Below are 21803 nucleotides of genomic sequence, written 5' to 3' on the forward strand. Positions count from 1 at the left end.
ACCAGATAGTGCTGAGAGTGGACTAAAGGTCAAAAATACTATGAAGTGAAGAGTACAAGATAAAGGATGTGGTAATATCACAATTTTTACAGGAAACTCAAAAAGCTTGCATTTGGGCCAAATATTGATTTTTTTTTTTTTTTTTAGCTCAGTATTGTACCATTTTAAAAAGTAACATACTCTTTGTGTTTTATATGCTGATTCCAGTATATTTAGACTTTTTGTATTTGAAGTTGCAGAGGCTTCAAGTCATTTTTTAAAAGATATTTTTTGGACTTTTTCAAGCTCTATTAAATAGAGACAGCTGAAGAGTGACAGGAATGTGGGGAGAGAGATATAGGTAATGACATGCAGCAAAGGGCCGCAGGTCGGATTCAAACCCTGGTCAAGTCAAGTCATTTTGACAAAAAATAGAAACTGTAGAGCCTCAAAGAGTAATCAGTTAATTGATGGACATTTATTTAATTTTTCAAATGTGTTATGTGCTGATAGCTTTTGCTGAATGAATTTCAACAAATTGGGAACTACCTAAGTAAGTAAATGCAAGCGCACAGAGCACAGCAGTATGTGGTGGCTCAAATTCACACGCTGACATCTATGAACTTATCAAGCATTCAGTTCAACAAAACCTTGACTTTTTTGTAGCCTCCCAGACATATTAGAGAGAAAGCTAGGGTATTTTGGCTGACACTGATATAAATGTTCTAAACAACAGTCATTTTGTCTTTAAATCTATTTCAAAAGTTAAAAAATGAAATAAATGTGCATTTTTCTACAGGCTTTTAGATGTAAAATCTATACTGAGACAAAATACAGAAACATAACAGATGAATGTTATGCTTTTTATTTAATAGAAGCTTGTCAATGTGGAAACAATTTTAGATACTAGTAATATATAACCAGGGCCGGCCACTGATATACGTGGGCTATGCGGTTGCTTAGGGCCACAACTACACTTGAAGAAAAAATAGTTTTTGTACAGTACAAGTACATTTCAGGGTCAAGGGTCAAGGGGTTTTATTGTCATTTCAACCAGTTACACAGTACACGGACCAAGGACTATGGTGCTACATGAAACATAAAACATAGTGCAGAAAGGACAGTTAAAGACAGTTAAAGTGCACACACAACACAAAATACAAAAAGTGCTACAGGAAGTAAGATGTGTATGTACATGCTACATATGGATATATACAGTATGGCTATATTAGGTATAAATAGCAGAGATGTAGATGTTAAATAAAAATTCAGTAGCAGCAGATAAAAGGTGCAACTGTGCATGGAGATAGGTGTAAATTTACATTTTTGCCTGTAGGAAGAAACTCTTCTCCGTCCTGGCTGGTGGTGTTTAACAGTGTGGCATTAGTACTTTTAAAGTAAAGGAGTAAAGTGATTCATACATCCATACAAACTCTGCTGGTAATGTGATTTTCATCCGCACCAGATCAAGTTTGTCTGCACGGTGCTGACGCCATTCAATCAACCAGAGCGCAGGAGGCGGTCCTACCATAGCACGAGGTTAGGTTGACTTACTCAGGATGTGAGTTTGCCCCGCGTGGATGGATGGTTGAAATGTGGCACATCTCTGACAAACATAATTCATCGTAGCTGGATAATTTTCCCACTCCTGCCATGACTTACGAAGGAAACGTATGTACGCATATCTTATTTTGTAATTCATTACAATAGAGCTTGGACTTCCGCTTTTATTTATTCAGCTGTTTGTTGTTAAAGGATGAATGACGCTGTCAGTGGCACGAGACACCAGACTGCATTGAAAACAGTGAAAGTTTAATATTTTGGGGGCTATTTCCAGTCGTTAATACCAGCCTAAATATTAATAAACACATATAGGGAATAATTAGGAGTTGCACAAAAATTCGGCATATGCTAAAAAATAAAATATGGCTTGTTATAGTTAAACACGTGCCTTCCTGCTCACCTTGAAGGTGCCAACGCCTCTGATGTAAACCAGACAGACAGAGATAACTTTAAAGACTGTTGAAGTTGAGCTCTCACTTCCTATACCTAGATATGCTTAGATTGTAGAAACAATGCAAATTATTTTTTTAAACTAGAAGAGTATTTATTGTGCACCATCATCTTAATGAGAATCATCAGTCACATGAGACACATCACATTCCTGTAGAGGTTTAGTGTCATTTTCTGCTTGGGTAGTCTGATTAAGACAGTAAGCATGAAAGACACTAATTCTTTAAATTGAGGTTTTCATTTCATGTATTTTTTTTTTTAATCTTTCTTTGTAGGTTTAGCTCTCAAAGACATGGAGGGACATGAAGAGGAGAGACTATGTGGGAAATGGAGAGTAGCCTGTGGTCTGTACAGTTACAACTTAAGGGATGTCTTCACATGGTGAGCATGGGACACTGCTTTTTTTTTTTTACTAAAATACACATTGATAAAGACATTTTGACACACGACAACAGGAAAAGCACAGGTGTAAACGATAAAAAGCCAACATGTCACATGCTGTGAAAATAGCCTACAGCACAGCCAGGGTCAAGTGAACACCATGTATTTGTTATGTTGACACAGTCGCTTGTACACCAAACTGCTTTGAAAAAAGTGCCAGGTTAATGTTGCTGTGGTTATTGCCAGTCGTTCTTACATACTTAAACCTAATTAAACCCATAATTTGAATCATTGGCAGTCACAGTCAAATTCAGCAAATATCAAATGACTTAAGTATGGACTTATCAGACTTGTCCAGAATATGAATTATTGTCGTCTGTTACGTTAACTGTGTTTAAGCTCTATATTGCTCTACGCATCATGTTCTATTTATCTTAAAATAGAAAACAATGTGACTAATGTAAACAATAATGTTCAGATGTGTGTGTATAGTTTGTTTTTAAGTCTTGACATTTGAGATTGTCTCTAGCAAATGTCAAATATGGTTAAAGCGTGACTTAACATCGTCTGATATTGAAGTGTACTCTAAGGTTGTGTTTGTACACCGTGACGTCACTGATGGGTGTGGTTACAAGTGCAACAAAACAAACATGTGACGACATCTATATTTTATTCTGGTTATTGTCGGAAAGAGGGATACTGCCACCCAGAGGGGCCAATGAAACACTGTTTTGTAGTCCTGGTCAGACCAGACTCTTAAGACCTCCACAGGGATACAGGCCATAATCAGACAGGCAAACCTGGGTCTACTCAAAGCTTCTCCATGTGTCTACAGCTTAATGAAGAAAACTAATTTATCCTCTACACACAGTATTCATGATCACAGGTGGATCTACACACCGGAATGTGGATTAAGTTGTAAATGAGAGCTTTGCCTTCGGGCTTAACTCTCTCCTCCCTTATCTCAACAGTCAACGAGTGGGGGCGCTGTTGTGTGTTGGATTGCTTTATGATTCATAGATGTTTCTTTTGTGGGGTCCAGCCCATTAGTAGTTGAGACATTGTGGTCTCGCTTACTTTCCAGGCGCCTGCTGAAGACCATAGTCATGGGGCAGATCCTGTCCCTGCTGATCTGTGGGACAGCAGTGAGCTGTCAGTACCTGGCCGAGTACAAGGTGGAGACACCCATGCTGCAGAGCTTCCTCAACTACACCCTGCTGCTGCTCGTCTATACGACCATCCTCTGCACCCGAAAAGGTCAGGATATCTGAACTTCTCCATGTTCTCAATGAGTCCAAACCTGGTAGTAAATAAAGGTTTTGTTCACATTTATGGCTTCAGGAATTCAATATCTTGCTGTCAGAAGAGCTTCAAATATAAATCAAACTTACCTGTTCTGTGGAGAGGACTTTTACCTCTCTAGGCAGATTTAGTTTTTGCATTCAAGCAATTTAAAGGAACTAAAACTGAACCATCCTTAATCTGATACGTTGAATAACTGAGTTAGTCAGTTAACGAAGCTATGTTACCACGTAGACTTGATTCAGATGGAATTATTCTGCACAGGCTCACAGATTATGATACAAATGATGTAAAGCTTTCCTGAGATCCTGAGCGGCTCAGCTCAACCTTTCATCTTTCTTCCGTTTCTTACAGCCCAGTTGCAACTTTTAAATCTGCATGAACTGATTTTATCTTTTATCAATGCACATCCAGCAGATACAGAAAAATGTTAACATTCAAAGGGAAGTTTATCTTTGAACGAACTCCTGAGAAAAAACATCTGGCTTTTTTATTTTTGGCCAGAAAAACAGCTGACCACTGCATCTAGAAAATATGCTGATGAACAGTCAGAGTGAACCAAATTAGTACAGTACAAAACAAAAACAGTGTGTTAAAAGAAGCTATAAATCTCTTTAAAATTGAGGGCGATAATTCTTAGTGGGTTCATCACCAAGAGCGACCCCTTACACATACATAATATATATAGTATAAAAATATGAATTATGTGAGCCTTAAATTTGTCATCAAAATGTTTTGATTTTCAAAGTTTTAGTTCAGATAAGAGAAGCCTCCAATCATACAGGTGTCCAAGAGTGATTACTGTAGTGGATTATTGGAAATATTCAAAGTACATGAACGTGTAAAAAAAAAAAAAAAGCATTTTTTTTTTTTTTTTTTTTCCATTCCTACTCTGAAGTAAACCGTGTCTGTTTCCACAGGTGACAGGAACATCCTGCAGATTTTAAAAAACAAGTGGTGGAAGTATTTGGTGATGGGTCTGGCAGATGTGGAGGCAAACTATGCAGTTGTGAAGGCCTACCAGTTTACCACCCTGACAAGTATACAGGTGAGAGAAAACGGTCCTGATCCATTTACTGAACTGTTGCTCAAACATAAACAGGACAGTGAGCTGCTCAACCCAGTGTTACATACTGTCCATATCAGTTTAAAATTAATATCATTATCTTGACTAAAAAAAACTCTCATACAATAACATAACATAATCAACTCCCACAATAAAAAAACTACAAATTTTGTCATATTAAATGTGTTGAGTAATTGATTAATATATTGACAGAAAATTGATCTGCGAGTATTTTAATATTTGTTGTAGTTGTTTCTTGAATCAAAATGTGATTTACTGAGTTCTATCGTTGTAAACTGAATATATTTGAGTTTTAGAGTGTTGGTTGAACAAAACAAGACATTTAAAGACCACAGTATAGTCAAATAGTTGCTCATAGATTTGTTTGCCAGGATCTGAGCGGGAAGCAGGATGTTTATTTGACGACAACCCGATAGAATTGGTGGCAATATATCAAATTTCTCAGTAGTAAGATGTTTGGCTTTGCTGTACTCGTGTTTCACACTGAATGAATCAGTCTGTCAATATACGAAATGCTGGTTTGTCATTGTTTTGTCATTGTGTTTCAGCTGCTGGACTGCTTTGTGATCCCAGTGCTGATGGTGCTTTCCTGGTTCTTCCTGAAGACCCGCTACAAGCTGGTCCACTTTGTAGCCGTGATGGTGTGTTTGTTGGGAGTAGGGGCCATGGTAGGAGCTGACATTCTGGCTGGGAGAAACCAGGGATCCAGTAAGGACACTCTGAAACTTAATCACAGTTTATAGCACTGACTTCTGGATGGAAGTCTAATTAATACAAATGTGTGTCGTATAAACTTTATAGCACAAAATGACAATTATGTCTGTGTTAATCTTCCAAATAAATGTCCGGATGACAGTGTCAGTGCTCAAATAGAGTTCATAATTATAAGGAATTTATTATCTTCTACTTAAAAGATTAAAACAACTTATTGGGCATTTCTAGTCAACATAAAGAGGCTGACTGTGGGTTTTTTTTCATCACAGTGTGTCTGAGGACTGTTTAAGATGCCGTATCATCCTGTTTTAATGGAAACATTAACTGATATCAACTTATATCCTATCCAGTGTATGACTCCCACTCTTTCTCTGTGCAGCCAGCGATGTCATGTTGGGAGATGGGCTGGTCCTGCTCAGTGCTGTCCTCTATGCTGTATCCAATGTGTGCCAGGAGCACACGGTGAAGAACTTGAGCCGAATCGAGTTCCTGGGCATGATGGGACTTTTTGGAACCCTCATCAGTGGCATTCAGCTGTGGGTTATTTTTGAAATCCCTCATATATTCTGATACATGACAAAAATCAGCCACATGTGTTGTGGTTGATACTGAGATAAGTTAATTAATTTTAGATATATTTGACAGGGCATATTTTATTTTATGTTTGAATCTGTGTTACTTTGTAAAAATATATTAATAAATGCTTTTTCTATTAACTCAAGTGTTAAAAAAATATGTCTTCATCACCATGTTAACTTTGTGTTGCTTGGCTTGCAGAGCTGTTCTGGAAACGCGAGCAGTAGCTGCAATAGAGTGGAAATTTCACATTTGTAAGTTAATCTCTCTTCCTGTTTAATCAGTATGTGATGACAGTTGTGGATCAGTTGCTTTCGAAGCATCTTTTCTTGAAATATCACTCCACTGTCATCATTACTAAAGTCCATTCATTGTGTCCCGCAGGCATGCTGTTTGCAATGTACGTCCTGTGTATGTATGCACTGTACAGCTTCATGCCTGTAGTGGTGAGGATGACCAGTGCTACTGCAGTCAACCTCTCTCTGCTCACTGCCGACCTCTTCAGCCTCTTCTGCGGCCTTTTCCTCTTCCGCTACACAGTGAGTGTCTTAAAAAAGCATGCTGTTTACAGCTGGTTGCTCGTTGAGAATGATTTACTTTAGTTGTTTTAAAATCCTGTTTCAATGCTGCATAACTTGCCTTTCATTTCAGCAGGGAGTAACAGTGTTGGGTCACTTTACTTTGAAATGTAGTCCACTAGTGATGCATTGAAAACATTGCACATTATTCCAAAGAAATGGATGCAGCCACAAAACTTTGAGTGCCAATAATTTGTCTTTTTGTTTCTACAATTGCCCAGAAGGGACAAACTAAAGGCTGGCTCTAGAGAGGGCCTTTTGCATTTTTCAAAGTCTAAAACTGTGGGCCCGCCATCAGACAAAGCCTGGAAAAAAACACCCCCTTATTTACCCCTAGTTTACTTGCTTAGTTTTTTCCTGGATGCCTGTGAGATTGTGATTACGATATATGATCCCACAGACACTCAACAATCGAGCCAAGACAGTCAAATACTGCTGTTTGACTTACTGTAATGTTACTAACATCGATCTTGTGGCTCTCTCCTCCTAAGTTCTCAACCCTGTACATCATCTCGTTTGTCGTCATCACTTTGGGCTTTGTCATGTTCAACGCCGTTCCCACATACTCTGCTTTACCGGAGTCCGGCTCCAGCGATGGCGACCCCGCTGAAGCGTCTGCTGATCCAACAGCTGAGAGCTCGTCAGATCACCTCCTGTCAGCAGACAGAGAAACTCAGAGAACTGAGACGCTCACTGCCGTTGCTGCACTTTGAAACTGACTAAAGGTCTTTCTGTTTTGAGAAAGGCTCTCTGTTTTATGCTGTTACACTGGTATGCATTTTGTTGTACGGTACCAGGTAGTTAACTTGTTTTTTTAAATGCAGTTTTATGACTTGAGGTATTGTTCATTCCCGTTTTATGTTGCGTAATTTTTTAAACAATGGTCAAATATCTTGTTACTCCATCTGCACTAACACAAACAATTCCTAAATGACTGCTATTTATTGTCCCAAAACTGATCAGTTACTTGTCAATCCTTTCTCCTTTTTTTTTTATTTTTTTTTTTAGATTAATATATTGTGTAATGTGTTTTTAACCACTGTATTATGTCATTGTTTTGAATTTGAACTCAAACCAATCAAAACGTTGTATTCTACTTTTGTTGCCTATGGTGCTGTTACAAATTTCATTTGGTAAATTTACCAAATATACTGTAAATCACGTGGCTTTCTTTGCCTTATATTGCCAAAAGTACAGCATGTTAACATGCAGCAGGAGTGTTTACTTTTTTACTATTAAATTAATTTTATATTCTCTCGGCTCTGTGCTCGGTGCCTAATACTTTTAATGTGTCTGTTACATAATGTAAGTGGCAGCTACATGTCAGTCTGTCTTAACCAGTGTCTATATGTACATACCTGATGAGTTGAAAATATGAGTATAAGTATAGAGAGAAGAAAATTTCTACTTGGATAGAGCTGCAGTCCAGTTAGTTTGCCCGTTTGACACAGATGGATGTGTCACTAGAAAAATTGCCTAGCAACAAGTTAGTAAAAACTAGGACCCCCAACCAGAGCCTGTTTTTTTTTTGTTTGTTTGTTTGTTTCCCTGAAGTATAAAGTAATGTAAAATAAAAAATACTTAAAGTACCTCTAAATTGCAAGTGCAAATGCAGTACTTAAGGTCTAATAAGTTCATTTTCTCCACAGATGTCTGCCGGTTGTGTAGTACTTTGTGGCTTCCAGTGATGCAGTTTGTATTTGCAAACCAGGCACATTATCTCTTCTCCCTGGCATGAAGGGGAATCTATAGTGCGTTACTGTAGAAACATGGTGGATCACGATGGCGGACTCCGTGGAAGAAGACCTTTGTTGCCTGTAGATATAGAAGGCACATCGTAAGGCAACAATAACACAACAGTTCATATTTTCAGGTGATTATACACTAATGGAAACAAAGTTATTAATATATTCCATCACTGCCATATTCTGTAAATAGAGAAAAAAGGTAAACAACAGCTATGTGGCATATTTACCCGTGGTAGAAGCACATAAATTGAGGAAAAATGACCAAATCTGATCAACTTAACATAAGGTCTGGTGGGCTGAAACGCTCCTGGTGGTGATCGGACCAAAACAGCATCGTGGCCACAGCGTCATAGAGACTATACAGACTTATGTATTGTCCTTTATGTTTACAGTTTATTATACTATCCCCAAGTGGCCAAAAATGTTCATACAGTTTTAAAAAAACAGTAAGGACTTTATTATTTTATTTTTTTAGGAGGCCCAGAAACTCCTAGAATCGCCCCTGCTCACTGCTTACAGCAACAGAGCTCGCAGGTACAATTTCCAGCCACATCTAATCCCCTGTTTGCTTAGTCATTTTAGGTGCCAAAAATCCCTCCCCCAAAATGCATGAAATAATTCACTTTTATCTATAAAAAAATATATTGTTATAGGGAAAAATCTAACCATACACCATCTGAAGAGAGTTGAAAACAAGTGGTCTATGAACTGATCACAGTGCTGTGTTGGAACAGCCTTTGCATTCTGCACTGCACTGCTGTGCTGTAGCTTTTAGACTGAACCCTCTCAGCCTCAGTCAGTCATCATGGAGGAAAAGTAGACGACTGTAGCCGACTAAAGAGGACAAGACGCTGCATCCCATCCTCGTTTCCCCTGTTATCATTTGAAATCGGTAAGAGAAAACGTCGCATGTGATTGCTGTCTATTTGATCGCTCGCATTGCCCTCACAGCCCGACGATACATGCGTTGTCTGATATGGATTATGCAGTGTTTGTGCTAATCAGATCGGGGACGATCGAGCTTTAATAACCTGGTTTTTACTGGATTATGACCGTCTGAAGGGTGAAATAAACGTCCATAAGGCATGAGAATATGTTCCCGTGTGTGTATCTGTGTCATGACACCGAGTAGAAGCGCTGAATGACCGCGCTGAGACCCCGCGGTACAAACCCCGCACATTACATGCGGGTTGATTGTTTCAGCACCGCGGAGAGCTCCGGTGCTGCGGGGCCTGATCCGAGCGCCTCTATCGGCCTCATCCATCCGCATTAAAACAGCCCATCGTCTCATCTGTTTTCAGGTGATCACTGCACAGAAACAGCACCGAAGACACCTGAGAGGTGACAGAAGACAAGATGAAGCATTTCCTGAGGTAAACAGACTCCATTAATAAAAGCGATGTGTGCATATATTTACATTTGTTTTGTCAAAACGTGAAGGAATGCAGTGAACGCCTCTTCCCAAACGTGTCTTCTCGTGTTTGTCGTACTGTGATGACTTGTTTATACCAAATACTGTTGACTGTGTATTCCCAGTTCTCCCATTTAAGCTCTTTCCAATCGATTACGATATTGTGTGGCCAGTAAGTGCTTGTTGTGGTTTGAGTGGGTCGCTTAGAAAAGAGGCCTCTTAATTATGGAGCACATGTAAACCAGGTGGTCTCCCTTGGTGTCTCTATTAATAGTCCTGTATTTTCTGTATTTATTTATATATTCTGTGCTAAATACTCTATGTTGATAAGGCACAAACTGTTTTTTGCAGTCTAGATTAAATTAGTGGAGTGTAATGTTTAACATCTAGGTGGTATATATATATATTTACATAGAAGTGTATAAATAAGACATAAAAAGGCACTGATACAAGGCATGGATACGTGGAAGAAGACAAAACAAGTCAATATATATCTACACATACAAGTAGGCTTTAGATAAACAACTAAAACTAAAATGGAATAAAACAGATAATCAGTCATGACGAAAAGGCCAAATGACAAAGACTGAAGCAGATTGTTATTATTATTATTTATTACTATTTATTTATTTATTTATTTTTGTGATGCTGAAGAGACACTAGATCGTCCATTTTAAAATGATCATTTCAAACAAAATTTGTGCATATATGATATATGTACCAAGCTATTTTATACTGTCTCTGTAAGATAAAAAAAAATAAATTATGGTTCTCCTTCTCCTGGACTGGCAGTGAAACATATAACAGATGTAACAGACATCTGTTAAATAATATACACTCATCAGCGACTTCATTAGGTGGAATCTGATGTGATCCAATGCAACAACTCTACTAGTAATTTAACTAGACTACAAGTTTACTATTGAAGTTGTAATTTGCAGTGCTGTACTGAGAGGTGTTTGTAATATTGTTTAAAATATTTTAGAAAGAAGAAGACGTCTCAATATGAAGCAGTCCCTTATAACACCACCACCCACTATGACCTCAATAATAAACACAAAGTAGAATGAATAACTTCTGACAGTGTTAACAAACTGAAACATTATAAGCTTCATAATAATTCATGACAAAGCTGTTGTTTTGGATCACATTACGTTCTGCCTAAGGAATTGGCTAGTGAATGTAGATGTCATTGTTCTGAAAGAGGAAGTTATTTAAGTCCAAGACAAACGTGAGAAAATGAAGAAAAACTCTCAAGACATCTGTAAACAGAAAGGTGTTAATAAATGTTGATTGAAACAAACACAGAGTCTGAAGCTAACAATCAGTGCACACACTATTCATTTCTACTTGTATATTACTTTTATCGTACAGTCAGCACTGCCAAATGAAAACGAGATACACAATACCACATTTCCCATAAATCCATTTGTTTCCCACTCCCTCCACATAAGAGAATAAATCTGTTAGAAACACGGTTTCACTCCATTTGTTTTCGACTTTAGGTCCATTAACTTTTAATGAAGTCCAGCACAAGCTGCCAATTTCTTTCCACTGATGGCTGTTTGTTTACATTAATTATGCAAATGTGCTAAACTGAACGTGGGAATAGTTTACTCATGTGAAAACAATTCATATTGCACCTTTAATAGTTTTGGCTGATTAGAGTATTCAGATTAATTCAAAGGCAGCACCAGTAAGTGAGTGATGGGAAAGACAGATTAGATAAACAGAACGGGCAAAATATAAGCAACGGAGGTAAAGATATCCTGACTTTTAGTTCATAGTTTGATTAAAACTACAAAAATGATGAATCGTACACCCCCCAAACAGCATCTTTTTGGAATTTCACACTTCCTTTGTTTGTAACGTAAGCTTTGTGTTATGAAGTTGTAGTTTTTTATCATTAAATTCAGATAACATTATAAAACGTACATTCAGAAGCTGATAGGAGTAATACATTTTGAAATACAAAGGTCATAATGTGATTATTAATACAGTCATTATAGTGAATATTTAGTATTTATGTTGACAGTGTCATAGATGTGATATTAACAGCCTCATCAAGACGTTTGATGCACACTTATCCTGATATTCAGAGTGGAGAGTATCCCCCAATTCACCACAGTCTAATGACAGACGGACAATAATCAGCAGACACGAAGACTGGATTCAATTAGAATATTATCTTTCTAGTCCAAGCATTAGATGGTATTATAGAAATCCCTTCCTCTCAGTGAGACTGATAAGAACGATATCACATAGACTGACAATGATAAATGCGCTTTATCAGAAGACGTTAAAAACAACATCACTTTATGTCTATTTTATATACAGTAGACGTTTTACTGTCGATAACTTGATTTAATTGCTTTATTTATTACACCGCTCCTCCCAGCTCCTGAATGTGCATTCGGTTTCTAACAATAGCTCTGATAAAGCTCAACACACTTAGAGTTTGAACTGGGACTGAACACCGTGGAAGCCACACAAGTCAGACTTGCAAATACTGCAGTTGTGAGGCTGAGTAGCACGACCATGACGGTCAAACTGACCTTTGATTTATGTTTTTAACAGCAACCATTTTGACATGAACTAGTAGGGTCAAGTGTTTCCAATGATACTATTTAAGGTCCTGTTCCATTTAGTGCAGCAGTAACTTTCCAGTGACCTAACATGTACCATAACAGCACCCTGACTCTGTTGGTAACACCTGTGTTTACCTCCTAGTTCAAGTCAAAATGGCTGCTGTGAAAAAGGTCTGTTGTTGGGGTGTCTCTTTAAAATGTGATCGCATGTTTGGTCGCAGTCTAACCTCTAAATCCTCCATTTCTTCATGCTCGCATCCTTGAAGGTGAAGAAAATGACAGAGTGTCTATTAGAGCTGTTTAACATGCCAGTCTCATTCCCAGAGCTATAGAAGCAGGACTTAATCATTCAGGACTGCCTGTACACTTTCTTTTTTTTTTTTTTTGTTGACAGTGGAGATGATATGCTGTGATCGCTCAGCATCAGGAGGATTTATTTCTGCTTACAAATGCACAAAAACAAACAGAGATCCTGCTTGTGTGGCTCACAGAGGGAGGTTTGTAGGTTATTCAACGTGCAGGTCGTGCTGATGTATTTTCTTAGCCTTCATGATAAACGACAAAAGATTTCTCGCATGTTGCACACCATATTGGTTAGCAATAAACAGTCATGACATGAGACGATAGAAGGTTTAAATTAAAATAACATTGGACATTTCCTTCCTTCATTCCTACCTAGTGTAATGTTCAGTGCAAAGTAAAGCAGGTGAAGTCCGGAAATCATTTAGTCTCCACAGTGTTTTAATGGGTCACTCTGCATTTCCCAAGACACACATCTCCATTTTCATTCTCAGTGTCACCTGTAAAAATAGCACACTTTGATCTGCTCCAGCCTAGTAGACAAGGAGTGCTACACAGCTTTATGATTTTATTATCGTCATGTCTGTCCCTCATCCTCTCTTTTCCTCAGTCATTCCCTAGGTCATGTCTTAATGTTGTTTCCCTCTCCCCTTCTCTGTTCATTCATCTGTGCATTCATACTGTTGTATCTCCACAGTAATTATTTGGCCCATTTGATTCATTTTTATTTTACAAAATCATGTAGCATAAAAATAAGTCAAAGTACAAACCTCCCAATATTCTGAGCACCTGACCTCTGAACAAATTTGATAAGAAATATATCAGAAATGTATGTTTGAATTTTTTTTTACCAATGCACATTTTATTTTGGACGGAGGGCAAAAACAGAGAAAAATATGTGTGTCTAAAGGTCTGTGTACTACATAAATCAACAGTAGCAAAAAACAAAACAGGAACTGTGTAGAACCATGTTGTTAGAAATATGTATTCATGTTTTATTAAACTGTTGGAACTATTGCATCGGCTCTGCAGAAAACATGTGTGCCCTAGATAGGGATGCAAAGTGCTCAATGTATGTTTTAAAACCATGGGCGGGGCCAACTGTAAACCATACCATGTTTAGATATGTTTTGATATCACACCTATGTTCATCTGGGTGTAACCAATTGCTTAAAAAAACTTAATGCTGAGAGAACTCGGCAGTCAATTCTGTACTGAGACAAGTCCATGCATTGACTCCTTGCTGCAAGTAAAGCTTATAAGACTCCAGTAACTCTGACATCCTTTGGTAAAGATTCTTTCAACACATGTGCTACACAGCTTCTTTGTGAAGTACGGATTAGTATCTTATAGACATATGCAACCCCCCCCCCCCCCCCCCCCCCGTCTTCTTCTCTCCAGAGTGGTGACCCAGTTCTTCGTGTTCCTCTACTGTAAATGTCTGTGGCGGGGCCTGAAGTTTGTCATCAGAAAGTTTACAGGGCGCTGTGAGCTGCAGCGAATCTGTTACAACAACAAGCATGGAGCCCGCAGGACCCTCAAGATAGGTAGAACCACACTGGCTGTATACTGCCTCAAGCTGAAATTTATATTTATTTTATTTTATGTATGAACAGGTATCATTTTAAAGCAGCTTTACTCTGATATACTGTAAATGTTCATATCTTCTTTGTACCATATTCAATATTTATAGATTTTTGAAGGTATAGTGCCATCTTGAACATTAATGTAGGCAGTTGTCTCACATTTTGCAACCATTTTCTTCCAGAGTCATCTCTGAGGTACTCCAAGAATGAGGTACAGCTCTCTACATCTACGAATATACTCATTATATATTCCCAATATAATATAGGTGTATTGGCCAATTTTCCTGCTTCAGTCTGTTGACATCTTTTCCTACTTTCTCCTTCTCTGTCTATCCCGTTTTGTTTATGCTGTCTGTCTTCTCTAGCTGCTGCAGTCTGCTCTCAGCGTCCATCCTGATAAAGTGGAGAAAACCATTGACGACATCATGGCCTTGAAGAAGATTAACCCTGACACCAACCCACAGTGAGACATTACATTTCATATCACATTTATGTTACTTCATCACCTATGTTGGGGTGTTGTGGTACATTAGGGGTCATCACTGAAGTGTCAACACTTCTGGAGTCTAGGTGTAAAGTGTGGCTGTGAAAGTGAAGACATAACACATCCTTCCTCCTCAGCAATGGCTACTGGGCAAGACACTGAATTCCCACCTACTCAAACTGGTTCAGAACAAAAGCCTGTGTTTGTACATGGCATTAATAGATTTAAATACCCTCATGCAGAGAGTCCTTTCTCATGTGTTCCCAGGCTGGGCATCTCTCTTCAGGCCAGCCTGCTGCAGATTGTAGGTTACAGGAGCCTGGTGGCAGAGGTGGAGAAGCTGCGCAGGGAGCCTTACGACTCTGAAAATCCTGAACACGAGGACATGCTGATGAAGGTACACAGTTCCCTGTGGCTACGTGAAGTGCAAAAATAATCATTACGACAGGAATAATCATCTTTTTTTGTATTGAACGTCTTGTGATTTTACTGACGGCCTGTCCTGCCTCTCATTTAGTGCATGCTATATGACAAGATAAGCCAACAATGCTAATGTCAATGTGTAATATTATTATAGTTAGATTTACAAATGTCATCTCTTGTCAAAGGAGGAAATAATTGAACTACACTGAGTTGTGGTATGTGTGTGTGTTGCAGCTGTGGAAGGAGCTTCGTCCTGACACACCACTCACTGGCCGCATCTCTAAACAGTGGTGTGAGATTGGTTTCCAAGGCAGCGATCCTAAGACTGATTTTAGAGGCATGGGCCTACTGGGCCTGCACAACCTGCTGTAAGCTCTGAGGGACTTCCCTTTCTGTAAAACATTGATCATTATCCAAAAAAGAGTCAAACTCACACTTTAAAGGGATATAAGACACGTTTATGTCTGTATTAACACATGTCCTTTGGAAGAACTGGAAATCAATGATATAAAAAGTCTGCAGTGAGACAATAGCTATCTAAGATTGGATTTAATAATAGATAATGCATAATCTACATATGCACAGGTGTACAGCTGGTGTATGGTGTAAGTGCGATCCGAAGTGTCTTGAAGCTTCTCTTGTCTCTCTGCAGGTATTTTGCAGAACACGACAAGGCCACTGCTCTGCAGATGCTCCACGACTCTCTGCAACCAAAGCACAAGTACGGCAGCCACATTTTCCTAAACTTTCACCAAAGCATGATACAAATAAAAGGAATACACCATGTGTTCTGGTAGAGAGACTCTTTGGTTGATTGGTGTCCTCTCATGAGATCACGGACTGTAGGGTAGCATTGGAAACTATGAAAATTAGTGAATTTTTTGTAGATGTAAAGCTACTTGGTGAGAAGTAGTAATGTGCATGTATGTATGGCTATCTGCAGTTAAAACTTACAATAGATGAGTATAGCTTAAATAACTCATTTTCATAATATGCAAAGAAGCCATTGCTAACTTAGTTTCTAACTTTGTCTACCGTTTGTTGTTGAGCAAGTAGTGTACACTGGGTTTTAGAGCTTTTTTGTGCTAAAAACAGCTGCCTGCTGCGACCAAAAACAATGCTATGAAAGCAGTGAGGCTCTGTAAAGCTAAGGGGAACTGCAAAGTTGTTTTAGCAAAGTGAGCAACCAGCTAGCAGCAGGAGGAGACCAAAACTGAGCTAAAAAAACAGCAAATGTTGGACTTTGGACATTGGGTGGCCAGAAATATGACTCCAAATGAATGCTAATGTTGCTCTGTGTCTGCTGGATGTGTAACTAGGCAACAGCTCATCCCACTGCCCCTTGTCTCCAAAACAGCAATGCAGCTTTAAAATTGTATCCAACAGTATCTACCAGACACAATGTGTATCCCTTCAACTTTTAACTGCGCTCAAATCATTCATAACTCTGCATTTATCACATTCTGCTTGATTATATACATTCCGACAGCTTGATGTCATTCACTGCCTTATCTTTTGTTGACTGCTGCTGCTTGTCTCGTGTGTCATCGGCATCTCAGTGAGCTGCCCCATTTCACAAATGAAGATTCTTCTTCTTTTTCTCCTCCACCTTGCACCTCCACCTTTCTGCCCATGCCCTCCTCTCTGACTCTCACATGCACTGTAGGAGCACACACAGAAAGCCAAGGTACCTGATTTCACTTTCATTCTTTTCACTGCATTCATAGCTCGCTCTTTTGGGTTTTTAGTGCGCAGTTGTTGTTTCATGCATTTAACGTGCACTGAGCATGTTTTACTCCAAGCTGTCTTATAGGATGAAGCTGAATATTCCGGTCACATTAAAGAAAATATTGAATAACGCAAGCCTTATCCTTGAACGGAAAATAGCAAAAAATAGAAATATTACATTTATTGAATTAGTTCAATCTTACATTATTAGTGGTGATTAAAGGACCAGTGTGTAAGATCCTCTATTGGTGTAGTTGTTGATTGCAACCCCATCGACTCATGCTCTTTCCTAGCATGAAGGAAAAATACTGTGACTTTGAAATGTGTGAAAACTGCATCTAGAGCACTGGCAGTAAAAAGAATGGACGGCTACGTTCACTTTTAAAATGTACACTTTTTTATTTATAGATAATTGAGATGATGTGCATATTATTTTGAAAAAGATGAAATAAGTAAAACCTTTCACACACTTTATTTTTCACTCATTTCGAGGCCTCCGTAGGTTCTAGATTCTACATGCTAGGAAGGAGAGGGTGAGGCAAGGTGGTGCCTGCTAGATGCCACTAAATCCTACACCCTGATCCTTTAACTGTAGCTGTATAATGTTATATAGACAAACAAAAATCAAAAGAACATCACGTGTCCGTATAAAGGAACTACTTATCTCAGAACAATCTTGTTTTACAGTCTTACTGTTCCCACAAAAGAAAAACACAGTTTATGAAACATGCACTTAAAATGTTATTTCAGTGCGACTTTAAGATTTCTTTCTGTTGTTTGACTGAAGTGTGTCTCGTTTCTCACAGTGAGATAAACAAGCCTGAATGGGAACAGAAGAACATCGACAAAGCTATTGGGTAAGTGTGTGCACATGTGCTGCGTACACGTGTGTGTGGAAGAGGCAAAACTGGGCTACCGCTGCTGGAGCTGTGTGAGGTTTGGCCTCAATACAGAGCGGTTTTAGCAGTGGAGGGGTTTTGTGATGTGGCCCTCGAGTTGGTGTGTGTGTGTGTGGATATGTGTGTGTGTGTGTTTTCCTGCTGTGTGTGTGTGTCCTCCTGCCCTGCCTTCAGCCTCCAGTCTGCATCAGCACTGATAAGCACCAAGGACTCACACTAAAAAGTCACACAAAATCCTCTTATACCAGGACACTCCAGCAAGAGCAGCAAGCTGTAAAGTGCAAAATATACTGTACTGCTAAATCTAAAAAAACTATACCGTGTCTATACTAAAGGGATAGCTCATGACTGGTATACAGCGTTCTCCTCTCACTGTATGTCCAAAAAGTAGACCACATCCTGTACATTTGGACCACCTGGACTTTGCCACAAGGTCTAAGTGGGAAGGTTTTAAACATTAAATGATGGCAGAGCTTTTACAGAAAGGATACTATACTATATTTTCACTTTTGATGCAAAACTATACAAACATTTTTGTCTATTTTTATTTATTTTCATTACCTCCCTCCAGCTATTCGTTTGCCATTGTGGGCATCAACATCACAGACCTGGCCTACTCTCTGCTGGTGAGTGGAGCTCTGAAGACCCACCTGTACAACGTGGCCCCAGAGATGCCCAGCCTGCTGCACTTCCAGCAGACCTTCTGTGAGTTCAGTCAAATGGAATATATACAAAATAATCTTTCTGCAATATGATATATTAATGAGGTGAACTCTATTTGTTGCAAATATCGGACTGTTTTAGAGCTAAGGCGGAGGATAATTCTTGGTGGATTTGTCACTTTGACATAGAAGTTATCAAGTGATTTAAAAATATTAATAAAGAATATAAAGAATTTCCTTTTCTGGATGGCAGGTTACCTGATGCAGGAGTTTCACCGTTTCTGGATCGAGGAGGATCCCAGTGACATCATGGAGTTCAACCGGGTCCGCTGCAAGTTCCACCGGAGGATCCTGCGACAGCTGAAGAACCCGGACATGGCTCTGTGCCCCCACTTCTCCGCCTCCGATCTCCACCTGGTCAACCTCTAAACACACACACACACACACACACACACACACACACACACACCCTTAACCTGTGACCCTCCTCACTGTCCTCACTGAACCCCTCATATCCCCACAGAGGTCTCCCCTGGATGACTGGTAGCCCAACTAAAAATCAGAAATCAGAAAAACCTTTACCCTCACATAGGTGATTCCTCAAACTACTGGACACATCTGGGGAGTCTCTCCTCCTTCTCCACTCAGCCCACCTCGTCCCAGCTAACGTCATGTCGCGTCACTGCCAAAAGCTCACTCAACTACTGCACACCCACACACACACACATACACATATATATATATACACACACACTGCCTCTACGCCCTCACTGCAGCGTTAGACCACCAGCATCAGAGATGACCATAGCGATTGTAGCTGTGCATGAGGAGGCTGCACCACACCATCACCGACTCATCATTATCTGTTGCTTTAATGATTCATGACGATTGTATCGAAGCCGTTACACCTCAGTTATGGATCCTGTGCTTATTCTCATAACAAAACAAATACTTTCTTAGCCAAAAAATCCCTTATAGATTGTAACGTAATGCTCATCAGTTGTTAATATTTTGGCAATTAGCTGGTCGGGCTTTCAGATATGAGCTCAAATATGTCAAAAACAATATTTTGTATTGAAAATGAAGAGCTATAGATGTATAATGTAACTTTAAATTATTTGTGGAAGCATAAAAGAAATGTTACTGGCGCAGATTCAATCAAAAACTATCAGACAATTTAGGGCGAGTTCATCTCTTAACTCTGTCTGTATTACAGTAGGTAAATGATATAGATTGTACTGTACTTTTTATGTCAACATGACTTTAACACCTAAGACTTCTCCTTGCCAAAATATTGAATGTGGAGAACTTACAATCACAGCAGCGGTTTGTTTCTTGTGAGCTCAAATGTAAGTTTTGTAAACCTGCCAAATGATGTTCGTATTGAATGTCTACCATTAGGCAGCACTGGTCTCAAGAGATCCGTGTCTTGCGGTTGATATTTTGCCAACTTTTTTATTTCATCGTCCAGAAAAATAATACAAATAAAAATAATTTCATGAGCATTCTTTTACAGGTTTGCAAAACTTTTTTTTTTCTTTGATTTGATCCCATGCAGAGATTCTGTTATGAATGTTCCTCACACGCTCACATTCATGATTGTTTGATTCTATTTTAATTCATTGAATGTGACACTGTGTCCACTGTTTTATCAGCCAAAGCAATAATTTACATTTATTTCACTGCACATTTATTTAAACATATTGATTTGCACCATGCGTGCCTACAGTAAGTATTTGTTTTGCTTTCCTAACTCAGAGCTGGAATGCTAATCAATTCAAAGCTGCTAAACATGGTGTTTATTAGAGGTACAGTAATTATTGCCACTTTTATTTAAAGACATTAGTGTAATTACTGTCAACAAATGGGAGGTGCTGTGCTGCATTTTACAACGTCCAAATTTGGTGGGAAATCTGCAGTAAAAACACGTTTGTCCTTTTCAGTAAAGCCAAAGACAGAGAGCGCTGGGTAATAAGACAGAAAGCAGTTATGGAGAATGTAGTCTCTACCTAAAAAAATGCTACACATAGCAGCTTTAAAAAGTATCTGTCATATTGAGCGACAACTAGAGAAATAAGACAATAAATGTAGAGTTGCTCCATAGAAAATTAATTAGATGATGAATATTAATACAGTCTCGAGCTGAGAGTGAAAATGTACAATGGTAAAGATGGAGGCGTTGACCAGCCAGTCAACGCTCCAACTGGAGAGCTATTCCTGTCACACTCAACAATCACACGAGTAAAAATGATCTTTAAGAAATTACTTTTTATTAACACAGTACTCCTAGATATCACTGTCAGCTCCTTACTGTGGACTGAATGCATATTTAATCATTTGATTTCTTTATTTTACTCACTGAGATTGGAAATCTGTTTCCCAGGGGTGTCCTGACCAAGACAAACACCAACATCCATAAGTTACAGGCCAACAACACCAAATATCACTGAATACAGTATATCACAAAATTAGAATGAATTTTATTTCAACAACCCCCAAATTGTCTGAAACCATAAAATTCTACAAGTGAAATATTATCAAACAATGATTTAATAAAACCTTCTATCTTGATAAAGAAATACTCCAGAGAAACAAAAATACAGTTTATTGAGTAAAGCAGAGCTTAAAATCAGCCATAATCTTGTGGCTGCATCCAAAACTAGAAGCTTTTTCAAACTCCATGTTTAAATTAAAATCTAAACCATTTTTGCCATGGCCATTAAATGTATTTTCATTCATTAGTTACCTCTATATATCGTAGTGGTAGGATAGTTCAAATTGTCAGTGGCAGAGTCTGCCATTTCAGTGCTGGATTTAAATGGTGTGCAGTCGCAGAAGGTCCCAGGAAAGAACACGTTTGTAGAGTATAGAAACATAACTAGAAGCAATGTCTTGTAACCCATCATCAGCTGCCATGAGTGATTTTTGTCCCCCTTTGTTTCATTTGAATCATTTTAAGAAGTAAACACATTTCACAAGAAAAAATCTGAAAAAATAAAGTTTGGTGCAGAATACGTTTTTTTCTGCTTTCTGATCTTGTTAATTGTCTTGCAAGTCCCTCTTGGTTCCCATTTCCCAGCTGGGAACCATTGTAGTACGACTCTATTCAAAAACATGCCAACCGAAAAAAAAAAGAATAAATAATAACCAATAAATAACCGTCTGATTCATTGTCTTTGGAGCACCATTTTGATTGTCGTCTCAGCTCTGAGTCACTGTTTTTCGTTCTCTCTGAAAGAAAAATCAACAAAAGCCCGAATCGTCTTCACAGCAGCATTGCTTCACTTGAACATGTGACCACTGTATTTAACATTCATGAGCGCTCACATCACGCGTGATGCTGA

General features: G+C 38.7%; 2 protein-coding genes across 2 annotated transcripts; both read left to right on the top strand.

Moving 5' to 3' along the window:
* The first annotated feature begins 1451 nt into the window (after positions 1-1451).
* Positions 1452-7886, top strand: LOC104919179 (solute carrier family 35 member F2). The gene is made up of 9 exons (XM_010731116.3): positions 1452-1650; positions 2268-2373; positions 3458-3630; positions 4596-4723; positions 5311-5470; positions 5856-6012; positions 6254-6306; positions 6437-6591; positions 7122-7886. Exons 2-9 carry the CDS (start codon positions 2285-2287, stop codon positions 7341-7343), a joined length of 1137 nt encoding a protein of 378 aa, XP_010729418.2. The 5' UTR covers positions 1452-1650; positions 2268-2284; the 3' UTR covers positions 7344-7886.
* Positions 7887-9086: 1200 nt separating this feature from the next.
* On the top strand, positions 9087-21593 carry elmod1 (ELMO/CED-12 domain containing 1). The gene is made up of 11 exons (XM_010731114.3): positions 9087-9270; positions 9680-9751; positions 14079-14224; positions 14446-14474; positions 14629-14726; positions 15015-15144; positions 15405-15538; positions 15823-15891; positions 17705-17755; positions 18369-18502; positions 18713-21593. The coding sequence occupies exons 2-11, from the start codon at positions 9735-9737 to the stop codon at positions 18886-18888; spliced, it is 984 nt and encodes a 327-aa protein (XP_010729416.1). The 5' UTR covers positions 9087-9270; positions 9680-9734; the 3' UTR covers positions 18889-21593.
* Positions 21594-21803: the final 210 nt, after the last annotated feature.

This window comes from Larimichthys crocea, chromosome III (genome assembly GCF_000972845.2).
Source record: "Larimichthys crocea isolate SSNF chromosome III, L_crocea_2.0, whole genome shotgun sequence".
Lineage (NCBI taxonomy): Eukaryota > Metazoa > Chordata > Actinopteri > Sciaenidae > Larimichthys > Larimichthys crocea.